Source organism: Ambystoma mexicanum, chromosome 13 (assembly GCF_040938575.1).
Source record: "Ambystoma mexicanum isolate Mex_15411 chromosome 13, UKY_AmexF1_1, whole genome shotgun sequence".
Classification (NCBI taxonomy): domain Eukaryota; kingdom Metazoa; phylum Chordata; class Amphibia; order Caudata; family Ambystomatidae; genus Ambystoma; species Ambystoma mexicanum.
Genome location: NC_090938.1, coordinates 533,443,699 through 533,469,924, shown reverse-complemented (window position 1 = coordinate 533,469,924; position 26,226 = coordinate 533,443,699). Strand labels below are relative to the sequence as shown.

The window sequence follows — 26,226 nt, the reverse complement described above, 5'->3', positions numbered from 1 at the left end:
ATTGTATTAGTAGAGGTAGTTTGAAATACGATGGTTCCTCCGCAGTGCGCTTGAAGATTGAAAGCGCTGCGAGATAGCCTTTTACAGTGCCAACTTGAAGGGCTGAGTTTGCCAAGTAGAGTAGCAACGATAACACCGTTGGTGTACCACATGAAAAAGGGTCGATATTCCCTTCTCTACACCAGTTGCAAAATTTGTTCCAACGGCAGCGCTATAAAGACTTTGTTGCTGGCCTTCTGGCCGAAAGCAACACCTCCATGACGTCATCAGGGAGGTCCCAATCCTTGTACCTCACCCTTTCAGAAGACAAGCGTGAAGATTGAGGGTTCTGATGTCTGGATGGAGAACCTGACCTCCCTTCTGCGTGAGAAGATTCTCTTTGATTGGAAGACTGATTGGAGGGCAGATGGACATATCTAGAAGGTCCGGGTACCACGTTCTCCTGGCCCAGTCTGGGGAAATTAGGATCATGGTTTTCCAGAATCTTCTCAACCTCCTGATCATTTGAGGAGCAACAGGGACTGGTGGAAACACGTAAAGGAGTGGAAACTCCCAGTCCACTACGAACGCGTCTCCTAGAGCTCCTCTCGGGAGAAATTCCCTTGAACAGAACAGATCGCACTTCCTGTTGGTGCTTGTGGCGAAGAGATCCACTTATGGGGTTCCCCAAAGGGCGAAGATCTCTTGAAGGACTTCCTGAGTTAGCTCCCACTCGTGGGAGACTGTGCTCTGCCTGCTCAGAGCGTCCGCTGTCAAGTTCTTCTCTCCGGCTAGGTGGACTGCCGATAGAGAGATTCCTTCCTGAATTGCCCAAAACCAGAGCTGCATTGCCTCTCTGCACAGTGGCAGTGACCCTACGCCTCCTCTTTTGTTGAGGTAGTGCATGGCCACCGTGTTGTCCGTCATTATCAGGACATTTCTCCCCTGTACTGATGGCAGGAAAGCTTTCAGCGCTAGTCTGATCGCTCTCAGCTCCAATAGGTTGATGTGTAGTCTGGACTCCGATGGAGACCAACGACCGCTGAGGGTCAAGTCGTTGGCATGGGCTCCCCACCCCGTGAGTGAGGCATCTGTGACTACTGTTATCTCCGCCCATGGTTCCCAAAACAGTTCTCCTTTCAAGATGTTCTCTGGATAGGTCCACCATTGAAGGTCGTGGGCTACCTTGCCCGGAATCCGGAGGAGATCTGTCATTCTCCCTGAGAATTGCGACCACTGAGTTCTCAGTGCCCACTGAAGACATCTCATTCTCAGGCGAGCCTCTGGCACGAGGAAGATGCCGGATGCCATGAGGCCTACCAACCTCAAAAAGTCGAAGGCTGGGAGACTTTGGGCATTTTGGAACTTGTTGACCATCTGCAGAATATCTTGAGCCCTCACCTATGGTGGCGAGGTTTTCCCCAGGGAAGTGTCCAGGACCGCTCCAATGAACTGGAGTCTCTGTGATGGTATCATCTGTGACTTCTTTAAATTGAGGGAGAAGCCCAGTTTGTGAAGGAATCTAGCTGGTCTGAGCTTGTTCCGAAGATACAGCCCTGATTAGCCAATCGTCCAGGTAGGGGTAGACGTGGATCCCTTCCCTCCTTAGACTCGCAGCCACTACCGACATTAGCTTGGTGAAGACCCTCGGGGCGGAGGTCAGCCCAAATGGCAGAACTCGAAATTGATAATGAGAGTCGCCAATTGCGAACCTCGGGTATTTCCTGTGTTTGAGATGGATTGGCACATGGAAATAAGCATCCTGAAGGTCCAGAGATACCAGCCAGTCCTGGAGCTGGAGGGCCTGAAGGATCTGAGAGAGAGTTACCATCTTGAACTTGTCCTTCCTGAGGAACTTGTTCAATTCTCGTAAGTCCAGGATGGGTCTCAGTCCTCCGTCCTTCTTCGGTATGAGAAAGTAGGGGGGGGGGGGGGGGGAGTACCAGCCCTTGTTCCTGTCCGCTACAGATACCGGTGCTATGGCACCTTTCTCTAGCAGGTCTATAATATCCTGCAAGAGGAGCGGATCTGGAACCTTTAGAGAGCTGTGCCCCGGTGGATGACTGAGGGATGTGTAGAAAGGGTAGGCAGTAACCCTGGGCAACTGTCTCCAATGCCCAAGCATCTGACTTTTATAGCCTGCCATTCCGTCAGATGGTGAGTTAACCTGCCCCCTACAGGTGTTTTGTGTGGAAAGACCTCAGAGTGGTTTGGGGCCGCTGATGCAGATGCCGAGGGTAAAGAGGCACCTGCTGCTACTGCGGCTTTAGTACTTTTGACCCGTCCACCTCGGGTGGATCTCCTTTGGCCTCTTTGAGCCGGTTGTCCTCTGCCTTTCCCGAATGCGGAAAATAATAGCGAAAGGACTTTCCTCTTCCAGAAAGGAGTTTGGCGGATTGCAGCGCCTAACGATTTTGCCGCTGCTTTAGATGTCTGCAACTTTTCCAGACTGTCATCAGCCTTTTTACCGAATAAAGAAGAGCCGTCAAAGGGCATATTCAAAAGTCTGGCCTGTACATCTGGAGCAAAGCCAGACTTTCGCAACCACGCATGCCTGCGGATTGTTGTACTTGCCGTCATGGCCCTGCTGACACTGTCAGCGGAATCAATGCCAGTTTGAAGTGACTCGCACATGGCATCTTTGCCATCTTTAATAATGTTAAGGAAGGCTTCCCTTTCCTCTCCTTCGGGTATGCAGTCAGCCGCTGATGAAGCACACTCCCACAGTGTGTGACTGAACCTGGCGAGCGTACAGGTGGCATTGATGGACTTCAACGCCATACTACAAGCAGAAAACACTTTTTTTGCCATAGAATCGTACCTGTTGTCATCTCTATCCTGTGGGACAGTAGGGTAAGCGGTCCTGCTGGTAGATGAAGTTGCCACTTGGACCACAAGGCTCTCTGGAGTCGGGTGTTTTGATAAGTATTCAGGGTAAGCCGCAGCTACCCTATACTTGGCTGACAATCTTTTATTGACAGCAGGGATAACTTCAGGAGTTTCCCAATTAGATGAAATCTTTCTTTGTAAGGCTGCATGGAAGGGGACCACAGGATCCTCCTGTGGACCTTTGTCTAATAGGTCTGTCAGGTCATCCTGTTGAAAAACAGGCGAAGGTGCAGACCAACCCATACATTCAATAATTCTTGCCATCAGGGTTCTATAGGGTGTTTCGGCATGTTCCCCTGGGTCTGGCTTAACAAATTCCACTTCTGGGGAAGTGTCCAGCCCACTTGCCTCGTGTAATGACTCCTGTACGTCTTTCAACCTTCTTTCCTCCGAGGTGAAATCCTCTGAAACAGGTAGTGTGGTCCTCTGCAACCCGAAAGGTTTCCTGGTCAGAATATTCTCCTTCATAAATTGAAGATAATCCAGGGTACTCTGACCTCTGACATGGTTAAAAACCCATTTCTAAGGCAGAAGGAGCCAAACTCGTCATTTTTGTGCGAGAAAACGTCGATGTCGTCGACGCCGATGTGACAGGCTTCGAAGGCGCCGAGAAAACTGGAAGAGGCCTCGAAGAACTCGAGAGGATCGGGATCCTACTCAAGGATGTCGACGATGGTCTCGGCGTCGTGCCAGAGGCTCTTGGTATCACCGTTGGCTGTGAAGTAGCCGTGGTTTTCTCTTTCATCGGCGTTGACAATGGCGTTGAGTCGATCGACCGACCGATGCGTCGAAGAACCCTTCGACAACGGCGTCAATGGCGCCGATCCATGCGTCGAAGGGATCCTCGACGACGGCGAAGACGGTGCCTTCGTACCCAATGGCCCCTGGCGCTCTCGGGTGGAATCGCCGGGTGCAGCGACTCGCGGTGTTTCGATTTTTTGGGTTTTTCACCCGAGGTATCACCCTCAGCTGTCTTCGAGGGGGTCGAGGCCGCTTTCTCGAAGACGCTTAACATTTTCTTCCTGAATTCCTCCCACTCAGCCTGAGAGCTGTGTTTTGTGGGGCAGGAGACCCTTTCTGGGGAAACAGAAGATGACGAGGAAGGGGATCTTCGACGTCTCTTCTTTGAGTGTCTTGATCTCAATGAATGGTGGGAGCTACTTCGAGATCTAGAATGGGAATGTTCGACAGCGAGGAGACTAATGCCTCGAATCAGCCGAAGAAACTTTCGAGGAGGTTTTGGCTGACTTACCTCTCTCGAGCTTCCCCTGGCGCTCCTTCAAGGCTTTCGCCGTCGTGGACATGCAGTCCTCACACTCCAAACAATGGTGCTCGGCTCCCAAGCACCACAAGCAGATCCTGTGTGGATCCGTTATCGACATTTTTTGAAGCCGGATCGCGGTGTTGTCGGTTCCGATGAAGATGCCATGGAGAACGAGTTGGTATTCAAGTAGATGTAGAAGGTTTATCTGACTGAACTGAGCAACGATGTTCCGAGGCCCCACGAAGCACGGAAAAACGGAACTGAGCAACAGACACCGTGCATGGGTATTTATGGGCATGGTGACGTCGGCGCCGATACGGTGGCCGTCGAGGGACATCGACTCGGCGGACGTCAACACGCAGCGCCCTCTACAGAGAAAAAATTTCCGAGGCCAGCAAGCTGGAGACGAATTATCAAAGATAAGCAATACGTCGGAGGACACAATCCCTTCGAAATATAATTATATACATGCTGAAAAGTCTTCCAATTGAGAACAGCCGATCCATCTTGTGATTTTAATAAATCTTGCACTTTGTGGAGACTCTCGCAAATCATTAAGGCCATCTGTGACACATTACTAAGAGCAAGGAATCTCACTGGGAGACACGGGTATACCTTTGGTGTCCCCCTGTTTTAGGAGTCGCAAGTACTCCGAAGACATATCAAAAACAGAGCCACACTCGTAAGCAAGCTTTAGATTAAGTATGGCTGTGAGAAAAAGGGAGCCAAAAACCAAGGAATTCCGCAAAAAGAGGAAGGAACACTCCAAGTCAGGTAAAAAAACCTCCAGAAATGGAATTTCCACTTAACACTGTGGCGCACAGGCTCATTTGCTACCTATATCTGCATATCTGCGCCATGAAGAGATTGTGTCTCATTTTAGAAGGGGCTGCTGATGCCTACCTAATGATCCTAAAAGAACACCAAAGCAACCTCGGGCATGCTTCAAATCCCTAAGCCACACTGCCAAGTCTGGGTAGAGTTCGAGGGCATGAGTGGCAAGTTTACCTTTAATGCGACATACTTCCGTAAATGCTGCTGAAAGCAGCACTTCTCATCCCAAATCTACGTGGAAAGGAAAGGTACTGCTCCTCCCACAAAGTGGGAGGAGCAGTACGTTGTATTTTGATTTGTTGATATTGACTTTGTGCAAAGTGCTATACCTTTCATTACATGTTAGGACCTTGCCATTGCTGAATGCTCATTAACCACATGGTGTGTAAGTATACTACAATATTGTGTTAGCCTTGTAACTATTTACCCTCGACCTCCTGACTAGCTGCTAAGCAATTTGAAGTAATTCTATCTGACACACCTTACCTGACTCACCTCCAGAGTCAACAGACTGGTCCACGCTTACTATGAATGTTCTCACATGTCTCCTCGCAAAACTGTTGCTTTTTCTACTGGTTGATAGTTACAGTCCAGTACAGCTGGAGACTATACCCCCGCAGGGTCAGCTCCCCACCATGCCCCCCCCCCCTCTTCATTTCCATCTTGGAAAAAGCCAACCAAATTCCTACCTCACCTAAAGTATTGCCGCCAGTCAACATCCATCAAACCCACTACCTTCCTACCAGAATTAAAACTAGTAAGCAAGCATCATAACTTAGATGCTGTCCCCTCTACTGGCTCAGAAGGTACCTTATCTCCCAACCAAGAGCCAAAAAACCCTACCACCAGACCTGTACCTAACATACCATGCCCCAGGGAAACCAGAAATGTCAGGCTTCGTTCAAGGTTTAATAAAACTAACTCTCCTCAGGCTTCCATGTCTACTAACCCTAATCTTGTGTTTATCAACCTGTCCACTAAGACCAACAATACAAAAAAATACAAAACTAGGCAGAGAAACCCTGTCACTAACCCTCCAATCACAGATACCACGATTATCAAAGGTGCCTTAATTAACGCAAGACCCTTGGCAGCACATGACATTGATATAGCTGACCTGATCACATCGGATAAATTGGACTTCTTAGCTATTACGGTGACCTGGCTCCACGCTGCTGCTGGCCCTTCTCTTTTACTTGCTATACCAGAGAACTACACTATCTTGAGAACAGACAGAGAAGCCTCTAGAAGGGGCGGCATTGCTTTCATTCCCAAGTCGAATCTAGGGCTGAGAGTATCCGCCTCACCCCATGTCCAGTCCTGCGAACTGCTCTGAGTCTCGGACCATAACCGCGCACCTAATCTATAGACCTCCAGGTCCCATCGGCTCCTTTGAGGAAGACATGACCACCATAATATCTGCCATTACCAAACCTGCCTCGCAAATACTAGTGCTAGGAGACTTTAACCTTGGTCTTAACGACCAACACGCATTGGCGCTCTCGAACACACTCACTGAATTTGGCCTCGCACAAAGAGTCAAGCAGCCTACCCATGAGAAAGGCAGAACCTTAGACTGGGTGGCCGATCTCAATTGCGAAACCGTGATTACCTCCATTGTACCCCATTCGTGGACTGACCACTACTTAGTATCGTTCACTATACAAGCTACTACTCCACCCACCAAGACCATGCTAATAGCTCCCCCACGCCTTACTAGGAACAAACAGTCGACAGGCTAATGCCGCACACATGCCCTAGATATTACTGTCGCACTCAAATTGCATAATAGCAAACCTAGAGCCCACTTGAACTCATCGTTTACACCACAACTCAAAGCCCTTAGAGCTGAAAAAAAGAACATGGAAATCCAGTGGAAAAACCTCCCTACTAAACACAACAAATGTAGCTTGTAAATCCCTGCTAAATATAAAGCTGAAATACTACTAACTAAATGAGAAATCTATGACGACCAGATCAATAAAGCCAGTTCAAGCACCAAGGAACTCTTTATTATTCTTAGAGAATTGGAATCCCCAAATCCTCCTGTGGACATGTGCAAGAAGGACCAAGTATGGTGCACTAACATCCAGAATGCACTCTAGCAAAATCTCCCTCCTCCAAAGAAAAATATCAGAAAGAAATTGGAACCTGCCCTCTACAGGCTCACATAAAAAAAAAAATCAAGAGCACATGCTGAAACCCTTTGCGTGCTTCAAATCTGCACAAGTCACCACCCGAGAAGTGGTAAATATCATTGCCTCTCTTAAACCTACAAGGTGTCAGGGCGACATTTGCCAAGCCCAGATTATCAAAGAAGCGGCCAGTGAGTTGCCTCCCTTCATTACCAAACTAATGAATGTTTCATTTCTATCATGCAACGTCCCTACAAATCTGAAGGGCGCCTGGGTCACACGCTCTTGCAAAAAATGTACTTAAGATCCGTCTATCCCAACGAACGATAGACTGATCACTACAGTCACTTTTTTACTTAAGATAATAGACAAGGCAGCTTACTTCCAGATACAAGCTTACTTGGGAACTAACAATCTCTTAGGGCTCCGGCAATCCGGTTTCAGACCTCTTCATGGCACAGAAACAGCTCTGATAGATCTAAATACCCAAATCGATTTAATCAAAGACAACAGGAAACTTGCCTTCTTATTCCTACTGGACTTATCTGCTGCATTCGATCTGGTGGACCACAAAGTGCTATGCAAACACCTGTCCACAGCAGCCCATTTATCCCAGGAACCAACAACATGGATCCACTAATTACTCAACAATAGGTTGATGAGTGTTCTCACCTGCAGCCTCAGCAGATCCCACATCTATAACATGTGGTGTACCCCGAGGCTCTTGCATATCACCTACTATGTATAATGTCTTCACCAAACCACTGTTTGATGACCTTGACCATCTGGGTGTCACCTACACAAACTATGTAGATGACACCCAGATTCTGATCCCATTTTCTGGAGATTATGATACTGACCTGGCCTTGGTGAACAAAATCTATCTAATCATTCAGGCATGGATGGCCACACATGGCCTATGCCTGAATGACGATAAGACGGAGCGCCTCATTTTAGGAACTTTGGCCAAAATTAACAAACTTAGCGGCAAATACTCAGCCTTCAGCATTGACGCTATTAACATTAGTACGACCAAGGAGGTTAAAACCTTAGGTTTTTACCTAAATTCAACTCTCAGCCTAGGCAAACAAGTTAAGGCTATCGTCTCAGCAACAGCCTACACTTGCAAGCTGATACAAGCTTGCAAAACATTCCTATCCACCGAAAGCTGCATAACGCTAGCGAGAGCATTAATTCTATCCAAACTTGATTATTGTAATGCCCTTTACTTAAGGGCGAGTAAATACATCATCAATAAACTTCAAATACTTCAAAATAACACCCTGAGAACGGCCCTCAGCATACCTAGGAGACAACATATCTCAGAGGCCAGACGGAACATAAACTGTCTTACTATCAATGACAGAATCCAGTTTAAAACTGTCTCACTCACCTACAAATGCCTTAATAACTCAGTCCCACTCTACTTAATGGAAAATATCATCAAAAAACCATCTACACGCCCAACTAGATCAGCTAACTCTTTCTGCCTTTCAGTCCCAAGATTTAATCTGAAAAAAGCAGGAGGCAGAATTGCATGCAGTACCCTCTGGGACCACCACACACAATTAGGACTACAGGTAAGACCAACCGTTGATATAATTCTGTACACCACACAGTTTGTTGGTAGCAAGCTGAGCAGCCAGGCTTATCTCAAGAGTGAATGTGAGCGTACAAGTAGTTACACAAAGGACTTTCAATCACAGCGGTTCAAGTAGACACTTATACTCAAGGTTTCTTGGTAAAATGCTTATTAATTTATTACACAATCATTTAGAAAACATTTCACTAGAAGGAGGCAACTTATTATATACCAATACACTACAATACAAAACTCTAGGCTTTTGAGACAGTTTGAGCTCCACTGAAATAGGAGTCAAATGGCAGTTCAGTTACTTAGCAGTGAGCAAAAAGGACAAAGTTAAGTAGAATAGATTACATATACTTTTCTAGGCAGTGCAAATAGTTTCAGTTCACCAGAAGAGATCAATTCAAGGCAATGGGCCAGGCCAACGTCAATGGGATAGTGTTCTGGATAGGAAGGAGCAGTTCTGGTATCAAACGGGAAAAGTCATTGCAAAAGTTGTCAGAAGTAGTTTAGGCGAAAAAGAATAATTTGTGGAGTCACAAGCTGATCAGGCCTGCGAGTTGGGAAAGTTGCACAAACTTTCACCGCGAGAGTGGCGTTCTTTCCATCGGGTTGGCACAGTACCTTTGTATGAAGAAACAAATGTTGCTGAAGTCGTGGTTCATGGCAGTTCCGGCAGATCTCGCTGTTCCTGAGCCTCAGTCGTGGGGACAAGAGGGAGGACATCGGGGGACTCCTGCAATGCACGGGATCGTTGAAGAAAGCAAACAAAATGGAGAGACTTCAGTTCCAGTAGCTGTAGATTCAAGAACACAAACTGGTGTCCCTCTCCCTGGTTAATCCTAACCAGCCTTGAGAATAGTATCCAGGTGTTTTATGAGTTGATTGGCCCCACCAACTCAAAGGAAGAAGCTGTCCTTGAAGGAGCTTCTCTTTCGAAAGGAGTTTGGCAATTCGACCTGCAGCAGGGCTTCACCAGGCAAACCAACGGTTCAGGAGTTGCAGCAGCCGTCCTCTTCCAGCTTGTCTTCGGTTCTTTCGTTCCAGTGGTCGACTCTGCCTTCCAGTCCACGAGACTTGCCTTTTAAACAGTTCTCTCCCTTTCATTCCAGCCTCTCTGTCACTCACCCAGCAGGGTGGCTGTCCTTGCCGGACAGTCAGCCAGCCTGTCACGCCAGAGTGCATTTGGGCCTCCTGGGAGACTAAGCACAGGGAGTATCGGGCACCACCCTCACTTCCTGCCCACCTCAGACACTTCAGCCCTGGAGCCCGCCAAAGGCACACGAACAAAGGGACCAAACCGGGTTTGTCGCGGAGAGACAAACACTAGAAAGACCTTTCCAAAAAGAAATGGTGAAAAAAGAAGACCGGGACCCATTTAAACAAAGGGGTTTAAGGCGTTGAAAAACATAGCTCCCGTGATTTTTAGCTACCGGTGTTCGCGATCGGGAAAAATCATGGTAGTTTGCCACCAGCCTTTTCAATAGGAAAGGGTAGCATTTGAGTGCAACATGAGTGTTTAGACACAGGGGATAGTATGTAAACCCTCCAGCACTCCATTCTAAGATGGTGTGTGCCTGGTCTAGGAATTTGGAAAGACTAGTAAAGTCAATTTCACTTTACATTCTCTGGGAAACAATAGTTGATCCCAAAGAAGGTATTTAAACCTTTGAGAAGTCTAAAAGACAATCCCTGTGTCACTGCACTGAGGGTGCTGTGTAACACACATGAAAAGATTATGCCTAGGGAGTTATCTAAAACTCCATAATCAAAGGAATAAACACAGAAAACAAACGGGATTAAAAAGTTCTAAGAGTCCCAAAGTTCAGCAAAAGAGCTGGGGGTCTCTAAGGTAGAGGGAATTTGCACATTTATGAGAATTCTCCCTAACACGCAGCTTTCCCGTTATGGCCCCCCAATTGTGGAACACGCTCCACACTGCTCTGAGAACTGACCAGTCATTTCACAGTTTTAGGAAAAAACACAAAAAAATGGCTACTCACCAAAGACTCATGAAGTGTTACTGGATATTCTAGTTCTCCTTCTCACTGCATATCAACTCTTATGTAAATTACTGATTTACAGCAACTATGTATGTACTAGATTCTTTTTTTGTATATAATGTATGTTAATTTCCTATCTGCAAACTGAAAACTGCGGCATGTATATAATTACTGTAACCTCATATGTAACCTTGAAACTGACCTGTATGCGCCCAGATACCCAAGGGTTCGGTGCGCTTTATAAATTAATAAACACATGTAGTTAGCAAAAGCACTGATCCTCTTATCTATTTTCGTGGATGGCAATCTCACTAACCGGATGGCAAAAGCACGGTTCACCTCAGTGTGGGTTTGACAAAAGCACTGCCCATCTCACTAACCAGATGGCAAAAGCAATGCTCATCTCTACGTGTTAAAAAAAAAAAAGACTGCACATCTTACTACCTGGATAGCAAAAGCACTGCTCATCCCACCACTTGGATGAAACAAGGACTGATCATCTCACTAAGTGTTTGGCAAAAGCACAACTCATCACACCTAGAGGACAGTGCGTTTTCATCATGGTGTTTTCCTTAAGAGTGTGCGGCTAAACCTGCGGGCTCTTTGATGCTATGATGAAAACCCTAATGGAAGTGCTGCCCTGGATGCCTGCGCTGTGCACATGGCAGGAAACGTTCCCTCTATCATGGACATTGCAATGCAAGCCTCCCCCTCATAGCACCGGATTTCTTCCGCAACCCCCCTGCCCCACTATTCATGCATAACAATTGAAAGCTGCATTGGTTAGCTTTTAATAAAACCCAGCTTCACGGATTAAAAAAAAAAAAGTTGAAAAAAAAGTCAACTGATTAGACAAACTCAATGTGCCGTGCTCTCCCAGCCCGCTACTGAGCAGCAAAGCTGGCGAAACACATCGAGGCTTTGGGTTTTGTTTGAAGTACCACTACCTACTGATTAGGAGTAAGTGCTTTTTGGAAGTGCTGTTTGCTGTCTTTGCTGCCGCGCTGCTGTGCTGCCCTGCTGGGGAAGGGGCGTATTTGGGATATTTTTTTGGACCTTTACAGTTGGCTTCACCCTCTGACCCCGAAAGTAACTATAAAAGCCTATCCCGCGCGTATTTGAGAAAGTGCTTTGTGGAACTGCTGTTTGTTGGCTCGTTGGGCCGTGGCGAAAGGATGTAAGTATAGTTAATTGTACATTGAAAACAGAGCTCGCATGGGGGAAAGTTGCTTCGGGTGAGTTATTGAAAATTATTGTTACAGAAGGAGCCCCTATGGTTCAATAGGGGGAATCACATTCTCTTGTTGATAGGCAAAGCTGTGGCAATTCCGGTTGCAGCGGCGGTCCCAGCGCCTCTCTTGTGCCCTCAAGTGCTTCTGATTAGAGTTCTAGTGGTTAACCTTTTAATGTCTCCACAAACACCTCAGAAATACACAATGCTGGGCTGGGGCTACCCCAAACCACCTGTCAATAGAAAAACCACATTCAAACTCTGATGTGTTATGCAATCCTGGATAACCAGGTCAGGAGCATCCATGATATCACTCAGGATATGGATGTGTAATAGGGTGTCTGGGACAGCTGCCAAGTGCAAACAAGTTCCAGGCATACAACAGCTATTACTGAGCTCTGGACAGACCTGTGAAAGAACACAACCACGCATGGCCACTCTTACGGCCATTCATACCACCAGGCAGGAGGAAAGAGGGCCAGTGGCTCAGAAAGGCATATAACTGCTGTTTTGACCAATACACTGGCTGTTAGGACAGTTTTTCTGAAGTCCAACTAAGGGCTTAGTAAAACAATTCAACTGAGGCAGTACAAGACTCCACTCTTAGTACAAGGCTGTACCACCTGAGCACATGGTAGCGCTGACAGAGCAGCCAGGCTTATCTTAGGAGAGAGAGAGATGGCTGTAGAATCAGTACACAGGCAATTGTAATACAAATGGTCCAAAGAGAAACAAACACTATGTATGTAAAAAATAAATGATTTATTTAAATACAAGTAGGCCCAGAAAACACTAGGGGGTAAGTATGTGCCAACACATTATATGAAATAACAATATAAAAACAAAACACTATACTTGAAGGTACACAGACCAAAGTATAGACCTTATTTGAAACCCCTGACCGTAGATCTAGGGAAGTCAAAGCCTTTTCATACACATTTAGTATAGGTCACACCTATTGCTTGGGGAGTAAAAACCAATGGTTACTTCCACAAATACATTCAGTAATGCAAGGGCAGTAGACCATACCAATTATATACTGACTCTCAGTACAAATCACTTAATCAGTAAACTGGACAATATACTTTGTGAATAGTGGAACACTTATTCCAGAGGCAGTAAAAACCTATAACTACTTTTGTGATGACACACATGTATACTAGGTGAGTAAAACCTAAGGATGTAATATACAATCACATGTGCTTTTGAAATCAGTGAACCACAGATAGAGATACGCAATAACTCTTGTAACTTAATTTTGGGAAGGCACACAGCTAACTCAAGGTAAGTAAAACCCACATACTTGTTTTAACCTCATAATGAAGGGGAAAGTAAAACCCAATGCCACAATTAACTGAATGACTAAGTTATTCTAGGTAGGCAACAACCTAATGCAGACTTATTCTGGACAGGCTAGCAGTAAATCAGTGGAAGCAAGACCGAGTTGGGCGACAGTCATACAATTATCCTCAAAGGACTAATCTGGTGAAACCAACACTTTACTTTTGGGAAGAGGTACACCCTAATCACAGAAGAGTAAAATATCTTCACATCTACTTTCTATTAGAATGGCAAAACAGTTTCTAAGGAAGAAAAGATGTTAGCCATACTTTTAAGAATAGTGCAAGTAAGATCTTTTGTAACTGTTCACTCTTAGAATTACAGTTACCAACCAACTCTTTACAAGTTAGTAACTTTTAAACATGTATCTTGTTTTCTAGGCAAAAGGCCCAATCCTTTCAAAGTCTATTCCTTATTCTTGGAGCATGAGTGTTCTCAGTGGCAGAAGGGGGGGTCCCTAGGACTAGTGACCAACAGGCAGTGTCAGAATAGGTTCTTAAGCAGCAAAAGTCAGAGTTCCTTAGGAAAACTGGGCAAACAGGTGAGTACTTTACTTCTAGGGTTAGAAGAGGGTCCGGGGCCTTCACAGAAGACACTAGCAGGATTCTAGCAGTGGGACTGGGGGCACTGGATGAGAGGCTTCCCCATCACAGAAGACAACCCACAGCTACACAGAAATCCCAACAGGCTTAAGGTAAGTACATACCCAAGCCAACACAGTACCCCAGCATTGAAGATTTTGCAGCCGGAGGACTTCAGAATCTGCAGCCAAATACCCGGTCAATGGATTCCTTGTTGTGGTGACTGAAAACAAGACCTCAGAAGGAACCTTGCAGCAAGGATCGATGTAGAAGGCTCTAGGCAAGGTTTCCCTCATGGCTGAATGTAGTTCTGTGGATTTGGCGCCTTTTCAATGAGCACAGAAGTAGACAGAAAATCGTGGTTCAATTGTCGTTGTTACAAAAGGTCCAGCACTCTGTTGAGGGGACTTTTCAGATTCGATTTGTGTCTCTGGAGATCCACCAGGATGCCCACGAAGTTTCAGCGAGATTCGGAATTTGGAAGGCCGTGCACTGCACAATGGCTTAAGGTCCCAGGCTATTGCAGCAACGCAAGGTCGCAGCAACGCGTGGGATGGCTCAAATTGCAGGTCTTGAGTCTAGTGGGTCTCACCAGGCTCTAGGTAGGGGTTGTAGTTTTCGGAGTCCCCAGGTCGATTGGAAGGAAGGCATACAGCAGGGTCCGGTTACACAGCAGGCTCTCCGGTTGCTGGAAATCGTTTCAGCCACTTTTCCTTCACCTTCCTCTTCGGTTTCGGTTCCAGTGGTCGACTTTTCTTCAGTTTTTAGGTTTGCAGTATGCATCAGGAACTACAGAACAACCTCTGCATTCTCTCCCTGAATTTTACAAGAAGGGGCGGTCTAGTTGTCCAATCAGGACAGCCAGCCCCCCATTCAGGCAAGGCGTCAAACAAAGGGACGAGGAGTTTTGGACTACTCCCTCGCTTCCAGCCCTCACAGACAGACTGGAGCCTGGGTGGGAGGGGACTCCGGCCGAAGATGAAAATCACAGAAAGGAATTTCCCACCCTGGATGTCAGGGGAATGAACAAGAAATTACAAGAAACACTAAAATGGCAAAAAAAGAAGACCGGGGCAATTTCGGTAAAATTAGCACCCTCAGGTGCCTTTACTGCAGCTTTGAACACAGCCCGCACCAAATTAATGCAAGGTATCACTGCCACCAGCCATTGAAGGTAAGCTTGTCACTGTAACAGAATTGTTACAGTTTTAGTGTGAAAGGGGATACATTGTAACTCCGCCAGCACTTCACATAAGGTGGGGTGTGCTGGTTTCACTTAACAAAATGTAAGAGGTATCCAAAGATCCTTTCTACCCTTGGGAACTGTAGTTCTCTCAAGGTTAGCAAAAGAAAGTTACAGGGGGAGCCCCTAGGGCAACCCAGCAAAAACAGGCCCTTATTGCCAATATGTTGTTAAAGAGGATAACTTTAAAAAGACACTATGGAGAGTCCAAGAAATTACACCCATAAAAAGAGTAAAATATTCTGTGAGTGTGGAAAAAGGTTCCCACTCACTCAGGTTTTAAGGAAAAATATCCCACTAATAAAGCAAAGAGTTCTGGGGTTGACCCAGGCCAGGAAGATTTACCAGTTCTGTGAAAATCTTACCTAGCGCTGGCCAAAAAGGCAACTGTGTTGTAAAGAAAAATAAAAGGATGCAGTTGTACGGGTAACAAAAATAAAGTTACCACTGCCACATGCATGTCAGGAGTACACTGCCAGATTGGAAAATTCACCCGGGGAAAAATGAAATGGGGGACAGCCCCCCAGCCCAGACACACAGCACACAATTGACAATCTTAAGGACTGTTGAGTGTTGCAGTAAAAAGTGAAGTGGCACAAGCACTGTTAGAATGGATTTCTAAACTCCGGCCTGGTCGACAGGTTTAGGTGGCCACCCTAGTTTTAGTGAAAAGGGAGCAACTTCTGGAAGTTCAGCCAAAGCAATCAAGGTAACATGGAGAGAGGCCAAGGCTAAATCTCAGGAGAGTTGAGTGGGGTCAGAGGTCCACAATGATTCCACACAGTGGAACACCAAGCATTATACTTATACAGTTATCAAAACATTTATTGGAAGCCAAGAAAACACATGAAAAACAATCACTTTAGTTGGTGTAACATAAACAATACTACCTCCAATACATGTAAAGGAAGGCAAGTGATTAGTTTAGCACCAACTGTCCACAGAAATTACAATCCTAACTTTGCAAATCCAACCCTAAATGATATGGGACCTTATAGGACAAGGGTGCTGGAGACGTGTAGGTGGGTCCAAAAGTTAGATGAGGTAGTGTTCTAGCTAATAAAACAGTTATCAGATTTCAGAGTGCTTTTAGCAACAAGTTGTGCCAGAGCCAAACAAATGTAAAAGTTTCAAAAGTTATCCAAACTTTTCAAGGGTGGAGATAGGGGGCAGGTAAGTATTGGTACAATTTACCACCTGACCTCTGCTTTCTCTTCAGGCTTGGTGTGTCAGAGGGTCGCCCGAGTTAAGTTTCCCCACCTTTGGTTCCAGTCGCTGGTGCCCAGGAGCTGCGGGTGCAAGAAGAGTTCAGTCGGGTAGAGGAGCTTAGTGCAACCTCTTCTTGACGAGCAATACAGAAAGCACCGGTGCAGCACTCCACAGGACACTGGACCAGATGCAGGAAAGCAAGTTGCAGGGACAGTAACCGCTGCACGGCCACACCAGGCAGCACAGTCGTCGCGGCTGTAGAAGGCCTCCTATCTCAGGAACAGTCGAGGTCAGGGAGCTGGTATTTCGAACAAGGACCTCTTGGTGGACAAGCTGAAGACCCCTGGAGTTCCAGGCCAGAAACGTAACGGTGGCTCTTCTAGAGTGGTAGCCCTTTCTTGAGGTGGTCAGTCGCTCAGGCAATCCGGGGACACTTCCGAAGGCTCAAAATTGCTTGCGTACCAGAAGATGCCAGGAATCATTTGTTCCCCCTGGTCCAGTGGGTTGAAGCACCAAGGAGGGTCTTTGGAGATCAGTAGCCAGACAGGTCTTCATCGGGACTGCTACAAGATTCGGTCGCCAGGCCTCTTCAATGATCGTCCATGGGTCTTCTACAGGCTTCTCAGCTACGACAGGATACTTGGCTCCTCTTCAGATCTGTTGAAATGGCTGCAAGACTCTTCTTATCCCAAAGTCAGGTGAGTGATCAGACTCAGCCCTCCATGGCAAGATCTGCCCAACACCTGCACACCACCAGAGGTCCAATCAGGGACCACTGTGCGTTTCAGCCAAGCATGCACATCAGACTTTCAGGCGCCAGTATGTTGATTGGGTCCAGACAGTCCCCGTTAGGGAGCATTTTCATTTCTGTGGTAATTGCCTTCAACCTTAGAGACCCCCAGCTATTTTGCTGGACTTGGGACCTTTTAATTTTAACCCTGAGTGAGTGGGACCTTTTTCTCCCTCTCTCATGTGATTTACCCGATTTGGATTTTGTGTTTTCACTGTTCTGAGTCTGACAAACTCCATAGTGTCACTGAGAAATCCTTTAGATTTCTCTTACGGTTTAATTCCCTTTTCTTGTGTGAACTACAGTTCCCAATAATAGTAAAGTGAAATTGGCTTTACTTAAGTTTTCTCTTTGCAGGTCCAGCACACACCATCTTATGCTCATCCTACTTTCTCATGTAATATTTGTATGTTACCCTCACTACTTTAAATGGTTGGTGGCAGTGGTTTAATTTGTCCTACCATTGTGCTTTTGTACCGCAGGCTGAACTACAGCACTCATGGGTGACCATTTTGTCAAAATAGTCCGTCTTTTTTCGCCATTTTGTTTGGGAGGTCTTTCTTGGCTTTTACTCTGTGCGTTAAGACAGGTTTGAGTCCTTTATTTGTCTTGCCTTTGGCGGGTTTCAGCCCTGAAGCCTGCCCCTGGCTCCAGTGTGTCTGGAAGAACAGGATGTGAGGGAGGGTCCCGAAACTCCCCTGTCCTTTGCCTCTAGGAATACCTGATTGAAACTAGTCTCGATTGGCTGGCTGGCGTTTCAGGACAGGAACCCTGCTGGGTGATTGACAGCCTAGGCTGTGCATGAATTGGAGAAACCTGCTTAAAAGGCATAGTCGACCACTGGAAGAACATCCGAAGGAGAAACCATGAACAAAGCTTGCTGCAACCTCTTGGACCTTCAATTGCCCGGCCAACTAACCCCGAGACAAACTCCACTTGGCGCTCTTCCGGACTTGCTGTGCCTCTCCGTTGCTGTAGAAGCCCAATACCCGCGGCCGAGGGACCATAATCGAGTGCAACAGCTGCCGCAGAACGAATACGGTTAAAAGCTCCAGGAGCCTCCTAAGCACCCTCCAGAAGCAGGACCTCCCAATCCAGAGTCCCCTCACCAGAGTTCAGGACCTAGGGAGCACGCCAAGTCCAACCAGTGTCCAATGATCCGCATCAGTGCTGTTTACTAGTGCCGTTGAAACGAAGAAAGCCTGTAGCTGCCGACAACCTTTCCGAGTACTGCCGCAGGAGCCCTCCAGTCGACCTCCCTCTTGCCTCCACGACTGAGGCCCAGGAACCAGGGTCTACTTGGCTGTAGCAAGACAGAATCCAGGTGGACTACCTTTTCTTCTAACTAGAGGTACTGTTTGGGGTTGGGGGTACTTACCTTCTTGTCTTACGTCGTGCTGTCTCACTTGAGACTTGCACCTACTTACATTCCGAGTTGATTTCACCTCCCTTTTCACAGGCTTAACAGCTTGTGGCCCTACAAGTGATTTCTCTGAACTCTCCAACGTTGTGCAAGGCTTTTACCCAAGAAGTGCATCAGATCCATAGACTGTATCCAAATGACTTTGGCTGTCCTGGCTCCCTAAAGGCACTCTTCTTAATTTATTGACTTTGATATTGCTTATCCCCCGCATAGGTTGTGGCTCGTTAAACACTTATTGCTGGGAAATGCTTATCTAGACTTCATCAGAGGAGCCAGTTGTCCTCACATATTCTGAGAATCTGTTCTAACCTTTTTGCTTCCCTAAAACCTTCCTTTCTGCAACTCTGAATCTGTAAAGTATGCTAGTGTAATATATAAATGCAAATACTATCCTTGTGATTGAAGTCACCTCTGGGTGTAGGAGAAGTGTATGAAGCATATCCAAAGATTATTCACTGGCTTCTTAGATTCTGAAAAGTAATTTCAAAGTTTATTTGTATTGTTACAATCTTTTTGAAGTATGCTTATTTAAAACTGACGTTAAATAAATAACTATTTATAACTGAAACCTCTAGTTTAAGTGTTACTTGGCTACTTGTATTTTCGGATTTCAAATGTACAGCTCTACAGCTCACATTTACTCCTCTTGAGATAGGCCTGGCTGCTTAGTTACACTAGCAACTTGTGCAGTACAGATCTATACCAAAAGGTGGGTTACCTAATACCAAGCAGATATGTGTTGTTTAGTCTTACAGTGTGACAGCACCAATTCTTACCCAACAGTCCGAGCCAACTTGCTGGGAGCCAAGACAAGTGGTATGCACTAGCCAGTCAAAGGCAAGCCTTTCCTGGGAAAGTGCATGACCAGAAACTGAATTTCCTGACCTGGCCAGGAAGAAGGTCAAAGAACAAATGAAAAACCTTGCGGCACGGCCATGTTTGGACACTAGCCGCTGTTAGTGGTACATGCAGTACGGCTAACAAAAAGTACAGTAAAAAAGCAATAAAAAGTCACTTCTGCCACCAGTTTGACCTCAGGCACACCTTTGATTACAAACAAATCACTTTGGGTGTAGTCGAAGGGCCATAAAAAAGAAACCCCACTGCACTGCATTGGAAGATGGATTGTGCAATGATCAAAAGTTACCAGAAAAAGTGAAGTCAAAAGACTAAAGGAAACAGTTTCCAAGTACTGACAGTCAGAAGGACTAGTCGGTTTCCCCATAACATTTGAGCAAAAGCCCAGTGGATTGAAGCTGGAGGCTTCACTTCCCTGTAAAAAGTCAGATCAGTGTGCAAAAGAGCTAAAGATTTGGGGTATCCATAGAATATGGAGGGACAGTTGCTAAAAGAGAAAACCTTCCCAACCCGCTTCACCTACTAGCACAGCCTCTTTTGTCCCACCTGAGCTGCACAGAGCCTCAAGGTAATGCCTGACGAAGTTAGGCCTCACATTCCCTCTGGCTGGAAGTGGGGCATAAACCCTGAAGAAACCGCACTGACTACACACCTGAAATGAAAGCTACAGAGCACCTAAACCTAGAATGATAGCAATGTGCCAAGACTCATGTGATGAGAGCATAGACAACATCCCGCAGGATGTCTAGCAGATTTTGTTTTTGGCAAACATTATACAAAACACTCCCACATGGAACTCACTCCTCCTACTCCCACACTATGCCAGAGGCAGCTAGAGTAAATACAATTACAACAAAATGTTCCCTTTTGTATTAGGTATAGCAGTGACCTCAATGTTCTATGCTTCCAGAAACTGTTAAAGAGACTCGCCAAAACAGACAAATCTCCTCGGAGACCATTTTACATTGCCAAGGGTAGGTCACCAATTGCCCAAGCTGCAGAGTGCTTCAGGCCCACTACACTTTGTGGACTGGAAAATAATAGTGAAGCCTGAGAGTAAGTGCACTCAAAAGGAAGCAAACATTGCCACTATCACGCATACACAGAACTACTGCACAATAGCTTGCTAACATAGCTCCCATCTAGTTCCTAGACAGATGCTCAATCTTTAAGAGGGAGTGAGTGATGGAGAGATCCACTGTATGCTAAAATATAGAAAAAAATAATAGAGCACATACCTGAGCAAGGATCTTATAAAGAGGCTCCAGGACAAACTCTACAAAACTGCGTTGTGCACTGCTGGATGGTGCCTTCTTTGTGAACTTCCGCCTGAAGAAGGAAAAGGAAGTTGATGTATGCATACGAGACATTCCAAAAATGAACAAATGCTACATCTCACATGACCCCTAACTCCCAAGCATATGTGCATGTTTTATTACACAGGCCTTCACTATATGCAAGAAGCATTATGAATCTGTATCTGTGATGTTCGCGCTTTGAGCAAAATGTCACCAATGTGGAAAGTTTAATAAATTAGAGGGTAGTTATCTTCTTGTGCCAACTCCTTCACCCTGATGGTCAATGAACTTGGTACGATACATCCATGGGTGATATTTAATCAGGTAAGGGCCACCTTGCTGATCCCCAAAGCGGATCTGTAACACATGCACATACCTAGCAAGCCAGCCGTCTGTCATATACCTCTGCATTCCATCAATACTACCACACCCTACCCCCGACTGAGAATCTATTTCAGCCAATCTCAAATGTTAGCGCAATGCCACCATCACCCTTCACCTCATCTATCGATCTGCAGGCCCCATCAATATCTTCAACAACTATCTCATCCACCCCCTATCTGCTAATCTTAAGCCCTCTACTTAATTCCCACTTCTGGGTGACCTCGGCTTCAATGACCCCCACGGACACTGAGGCCACTGCTATATCCAACACCACGGCAGTCTTGGGTTGCACGCAACAACGCAGACCCTGCTCACTCCCATGGCCGTAACCTAGACTGGATTGTCGACCACAAAAGTAACTTCTCCATCTTATCCAACCTTCATTGCTATTGGTCATCACCAGACCATTACCTTTACCATCCCCATGACAGCTAACCTTACCAAGCAAGCAGCTGCCCCAACTACCATCTTAGCCTGCAGCACCCGCAACCTGCCCAGAAGCAAGATCATCTCACTCCTTAAACACCCCCTCCCCTCGCCCTCCAGGACACAACCTCCTTAATTGAACACTACAATTCCTTGCTGAATAAAGCAGTAAACCTTGTGGCCCCCCTCAAAGCCCAGAAAACCAAGCAGCTACGACACCTTAACTCTTGGTTTACCCCTGTTCTTCATGCCACACAAGCCATCAAAAGATCAGCTGAAGCTGCCTGGTGCAGACAACCTACCGCAACCAACAAAGCCCACTTTTCAGAAACCTCCCTCCACTAAAATCAATTCTCAACTCCAAAGCTGCCATTTACAACAAGAGAATCTCCAAGGCGGCCTCTAGCTCCCGTGAACAGTTCTTCATCCTCCGATATTTGTAGACTCCTATCCCTCCGCCCTCAACCATTACCAAAGACAACACCTGGTGCAACAGCATCCAAGACACCCTTACAGACAAAAATCACACAACTACAGCCTAAAATTAAAGCTAAGCTAGCGTGCACACCAGCCGCTTCACTTGCAGTCCCCCCTCCCAAAGCTCAGAGATATCCCTTGTTTACAGTTCCAACCCAACAGCACTGCCAACCTTTTCAACATCAAAGTTCTCAAGCCCTGGCGCTGTAAAAGGGGACACATGCCCAGCGTCATTGATCAAGAATTGTGCAAAACCCCTACTCCCACTCATTACCACCATTATTTGCCTCTGCATTGTGACCTATGCCCTCAAAGAATTCTGGATTTACCTGCTACTCAAATAAACCTTCTCTTGACCCTGCTATCCTCACCAACTACGGTCCCTTTCCTTCTAAAAATCATGTATAGAGTTGCGTACCTGCAGATCCAGGCATTCCGCGAACTCCACCATGTTTTGGGTACTAAGCAATCAGGCTTGCGCCCAAAACACAAGACCAAAACAGCCCTCCTAGACCTGAAGAATCAGCTTGACAATGCTAACAATTGCGGCAACCTCTCACTTCTCCTATTGCTTAACATCTCAGTGGCATTCGACCTCCTCTCCTCTGCACACTTCTCTCCTTATGCCGCCAAATGGGTGGCTTTGTTCCTTGCCGACAGATCGAGTCTTTGCAGGAGATGCTGCTGCCAGCACCACACCTATCTGCTGCTGCGTTCCCTAAGGCTCATGCATCTCCCCCACTCTCTACAACTTGTATACAAAACCACTGTTTGACCACTTGGACTTGCTCGACATTCCTTACACTAACTATGCAGACGATATAGAAATTACTTACTGTTATGTTCTTTCTTTGGATTCTTCGCCCGCAGATTCATCTGATAGATATCCTCATCCAGCTCTGCTGCTCGGAAACTTTTCGACAGGGGGGTCTAGTGGACCTCGACTCGGCCGTCAACCCGTCGTCCTCGGTGCTCGATGGTCTGCTCTGGACGCGATGTCGAGAGTCGTGTATATATACCACGTCACTGCGCCCCATACCTCAGTTCCCGCTTTTTCCCCTGTGCTTGAAAGCTGCAGAGGAAAACAATGGGAGAGGAGGCTAACCAGCCTATAAAAAAACTTGACAATGGGAAACATCCCAAAAGGTTGAAAACCCCAAGAATTGGAGAGAAAAAAAAAGATTTTGTTTTGTTTTTTTGAAAGGCAAGTGACTAGCCAGATAGGAGCGGTCACCTCAGAGCCATCACCAGGGTCCCTTTGCTTAGACAGATATGCCAAGCCGTAAGAACTTTTGGAGCAGGGATGGGAGGGGCGATGAGGAATATGCGGGAGAAGAATCCATAGAAATATAATTACGGTAAGTAATTTCTATTTCAATGGATTGCTTTTCTCCCACAGATTCCTCATCTGAAAGGCGCCTCAAGCAGTTAAAACCACAGTGGCAGGCAGAAAGTGTTACAGTAACAGATTTTGCAGACTGCCCTACCAAAATGTGCATCAGCCCTGCGGGCAACATCCAGACAATAGTGCTTGGCAAACGTGTGCAAGGATGACCATGTGGTTGAACGGCAGATGTTCCTAATGGGAACTTCCCTCTGCAAGGCCATAGAATTCGAGACCCCTCTCCTCAAGTGTGCCCCGATGCCGGGAGGAAGCTCCCTGCAGACTGGTAAAATTCTGCAATGCAAGGCTCTTTTGGCATCTGAGCGGTGGAACCGCTTCTCCTCAGAAGGTTGTGGTGGAGAGTAGAAGACCAGTAAATCTATGGTCTGAGAAAGGTGGCACTCAGAAACCACTTTCGGAAGAAAGCCAGGCCTTACTATAAAGGAAACCTTTTCCGGGGAAAAACGCCGGAATGGGTGCTTGCAACACAAGGCCTGCAGCTTGCTAACTCTCCTGGCTGACATGATCGCAACCAAAAAGGCTGTTTCAAAGATCTCAAAGAACAGGAATGCGCGGGCTCAAATGGAGCTGTCATCAACAATGACAGAACTAGATTTAAATCCCTGTCTGGTACAACAAAAGGAGTTGGCGGAAACAGATTCACAAGGCCCTTCAGGAATTGGGCCATAAGTGGGATTGTAAAAAAGAACCTTAATCCGGGGACCTTTTGAACACAGACAAGGACGCCAAATATCCTTTGATTGTGGTAACCTGAAGGCCTCCTGAGGCCAGTGACTGACAGAACTCCATTACTGAGGTGGTGGGGCAAGAGATGGGATCGAGCTTGCGTTCCTTGCACCACGCCTCAAATCTTATCCATTTGCACGCGTACAGAGATCTGGTAGACGGTCTGCGTGCAACCAGCAACACCTCGAGTACCTCCTCTGAGAGGTCCCAGTCATACCTCACCCTCTCAAGAGCCACGCAGGTAGGTTGAGGGACTCCGGATTCGGGTTAAGTACCCAACCTTCCGACTGGGTCAGGAATTTTGGGCGCCGGGGCAACCAGTGAGGTGGACAGATGGTCAGATCCAAGAGGTCGGAGTACCAAGTTCCCTTCGCCCAGTCTGGAGCGATCAAGATCATGGTTGCTCGAAAGATCTTCAACCTCCCGAGAGCCCTTCGGATGACGGGAATCGGAGGGAAGTTCCAATCCACCAGAAATGCGCCCAGCAAGTGCGCCGTTCGCTGGGAATTCCCTCGAGAAAAACTGTCTGCACTTCGTGTTGGACACCGTGGCAAACAGATCGACTGCTGGGGTACCCCAGAGAGAGAAGGTCTCTTCCAGGACTTCCTGGCACACTTCCCACTCGTGCGAAACCATGCTCTGTCTGCTCAGAGAATCCGCCAAGCCGTTCTCTGACTCTGCCAGATGAACTGCTGAGACCGAGATCTGGTTCCCCAGCGACCAGAACCACAGCTGCATTGCCTCTCTGCAGAGGGGGAGGAAGTGCACGCCACACCGCTTGTTCAGGTAGTGCACGACCCCCGTGTTGTCAGTCAGAATCAAGACATGCTTTCCCTTGAGAGATGGGGCAAAAACCCTCAGGGCTAGCCTGATGGCTCGCAACTCCAGCGTGGTGTTGTGCCACCTGGCTTCCATGGCTGACCAAAGGCCGTTCACCTGCAAGTCCTTGCAGTGAGCACCCCAACCCTTCAGAGACGCATCTGTGACCACTCAGTCCTGAGGCCAAGGAGGCCAGAAGGGTTCCCCGTCATGAGATTGTTGTCTGTCCACCAACAGAAGTCATCGGCCACTAACCTGGACATCCCGAGGGAATCTGTGAGGGTTCTGAGGTACTGTGACTACTGATTTCTCAGGAGTCACTGAAGGGCTATCATGGTACTAGAGAAATACATGAGGCCATGAGGCCATGAGGCCTAAGAGGCAGAGGAAGGAAGCCAGTGGTAAGGTGACATGGTTCAGGAACAAGTAGACCATCTGCGCAATGCGGTTGACTTTCCTCAGGAGGGAAGGCCTTCCCTACCCAGGAGTCTAGGACTGCCCCAATGAATTGGAGCTTCTGGACTGGCGTCACATGGGACTAAGTTTAGGGAGAAGCCCAGCTTGTGCAGTAGAAGGCAGGTGTCCTGCGGATGAGACAAGACCTGTCTGGTCGACTTGCCTCGGATTAGCCAGTCGTCCAGGTACGGAAATACAAAGATCCCGGATCTCCTGAGGTGAGTCGCAACTACCGCCATGAGCTTGGTGAAGACCCTTGCAGTGGAGGTCAACCCAATGGGAAGCACCTTGAACCGATAGTGCTTGTCCCCTATGACAAACCTCAGGGACTTCCTGTGCTTTTGATGCATCGGCACATGGAAATAAGTGTCCTGTAGATCTATTGACACCAACCAGTCCTGAAGTTCGAGAGCGTGGAGAATTTCTCTCAATGTCACCACCCTGAACTTGCTTTATCAGAAACTTGTTCAAAGCCGAGGTCCAGAATGGGACTGAGACCTCCTTCCTTCTTGGGCACTAGGAAATACCGGGAATACCACCCCGAATACCAACCCGATCCTCTCTGTTCAGGAACTACCTCTTCCGAAGCACCCTTCAACAACAGGACTCTTAGTTCTTCCTCAAGCTCCTATTCTGGTTGGATTTGAGGTGGTGGGTGGGCCTGCCCAGAGGTTTTCTTAAAGAGGGCAGACAACCCCACCAAACGAGCTGCAGGGCCCAGGCATCGGAGGCAACCAGTAAGTCATGGGAGGGGAAATCAAAAGCAGCTTGGAGGGCGGAGCCACCCCTATCGCCGTTTGCTGGCCTCTAGAAGCCCCTCTGCCCCTTCGGGGGTGCGAGAAACGATTCAGCCCCTGCCTAGCCTGC

At 47.0% G+C, this 26,226-nt stretch overlaps 1 protein-coding gene across 1 annotated transcript in view; it reads right to left on the bottom strand.

Annotated features, from left to right (window-relative positions):
• EFTUD2 (elongation factor Tu GTP binding domain containing 2) overlaps positions 1–26,226 on the bottom strand; it is a 511,582-nt gene that overhangs the window by 302,043 nt on the left and 183,313 nt on the right. The window contains exon 13 of the mRNA XM_069634260.1: positions 20,607–20,697. Coding sequence (XP_069490361.1) covers positions 20,607–20,697 — 91 coding nt within the window. The remainder of the gene's footprint in view (positions 1–20,606; positions 20,698–26,226) is intronic.